Source organism: Gavialis gangeticus, unplaced genomic scaffold (assembly GCF_001723915.1).
Source record: "Gavialis gangeticus isolate Ggan-Ray unplaced genomic scaffold, GavGan_comp1, whole genome shotgun sequence".
NCBI classification, from domain to species: Eukaryota; Metazoa; Chordata; order Crocodylia; family Gavialidae; genus Gavialis; species Gavialis gangeticus.
In genome coordinates, this window is record NW_017728996.1 from 39,578,247 (window position 1) to 39,579,919 (window position 1,673).

Consider the following 1,673-nt stretch of genomic DNA (forward strand, 5'->3'; position numbering starts at 1 on the left):
ATCAGGGGATGCTTGGACCAATGAAGAGAACTGAGAAGTAAAGAAATTTGAGGTCTGAGGAGACATAACATCATGGACAGGAAAAGGAAGGATCAGAGTCCAAGGGCAAAAGTCATGCCTTGGCCAGCTTGCATTTCTGTTGTGCTCTACTTGACTTGTATTACTTCAAGGGCTTAGAGCGCTCCATCACCAAAAAAAGAACACAGCAACCAGGTATGTTCACAAACTACTAAAGCAGAGCTCAAGAGCCTTGCCAAGCATGAGGACCAAAGGCTGCATCTTCTCCAACATGACACTGCAAAAAGGATACAGACTACATCACCAGATGAGGAACTTTAGTACAAGGTAAACAGTAAAGTTCCTTAGTCCTTTTCTGCATCACTGGGGAGACTCAGCCTAGAACTATTTCCAGGTTGTTATCTGGCTTCTTATTATAGATAGAGTACAAACATCTGGACACCTTTTGATCACCAGAGATGTTCACCAGTGCACCATGTGACAAGTGAACACTTCTGCAGTGCTCCCTTCTATGAAACCTATGGATGTTCAATTTTCTCTAGCCCCTTTTCCCCTTCCATGATTTCCTGGATCTTTTAAAATCTCTTGCACAAAAACACGTAAGGGAAATTCTGCAAAAATTTAACTTTTTACACTCTTAAAAACCCTTGCCATTTTCTCCACACCCTCAATTCCTCTCCTTATCCTATCTCTCTGTCACCATCAGCTACCATTAACTAACCAATAACTAACCCCCATTTCATTCCATGCGCAGCCATACAACACTGCATGTTGGTGCCCTAGGTATGCACCAGCTCCATCCTCCCATAGTGCCAGGCTACCAATTTGGCAACAACTTGTAGCTTTTCAGGCACCTTTTAGTGAAAATGTGAAGCCAGGAGTTTTTAGTGTGTATAAAAGAAATGGGGTCAAATTTGGCTCCCGGTGCTGAAAGGGCTGATGAACTTCCTGGGACATAATGGGGGAGAGGAGGGTGGGGAGTCTAAATAGTTCAGGAGAACATTAAATATGTGAAAGTGTGTCTTCGGCAAGAAGCAAAGAAAAATAATTTCATTATGGCAGAAGAAAAGCTGTTGTAATCTCGTCTCTACTGCTCTCTTACCTTTCCACAAGAAGCTGCTTTTCAGTATGAAGCATTTATTGTAAAAGGGACCAGGCAACTGTTTTATAGAAGGCTTTAAAAAAGTAGATAGAAAATGTACACGTCTAATCCCAATCTCACTGAACTACAACAGGCCTTGGGCCTCTTGAACTGCTCCATTCTTCAGGTGGTTGTACACAGTTAGGCAAACCCTACATCCTACCCTGTCAGTATACACTTGACTCTAGACCAGGTGCCTCATGTTGTTTAGACAAATGGAGGTTTACCCGTGTTTCTGATGGTATGCGTATCCAAGTTACATTCATGTAGCTGTGCAGAAGATTAAGCTTTGCCTCCAGAGACAGAATCAAACTGAGGAAGAAAAAGAAAGAGGAAAGAAAACAGATAGATTAATTAGTTTAAAAACTTATATCTGAGGAAAGTTGATGCTTATATTTACCAAGAGAAAAGCTGTTCAGAGCAACCGTAACTCATATCACAGTAACAGAATTGAGACCCACCCAGCTTTTTTTTTCTCAAATCAAGAGAGAACACGAACAAAGCCCTCTCTATT

General features: G+C 41.6%; 1 protein-coding gene across 2 annotated transcripts in view; it reads right to left on the reverse strand.

Moving 5' to 3' along the window:
- Positions 1-1,673, reverse strand: part of OTUD7A (OTU deubiquitinase 7A) — a 224,118-nt gene that overhangs the window by 8,417 nt on the left and 214,028 nt on the right. For both annotated transcript variants that reach the window (XM_019504354.1, XM_019504355.1), the window contains exon 12: positions 1,387-1,471. In XM_019504354.1, coding sequence (XP_019359899.1) covers positions 1,387-1,471 — 85 coding nt within the window. The remainder of the gene's footprint in view (positions 1-1,386; positions 1,472-1,673) is intronic.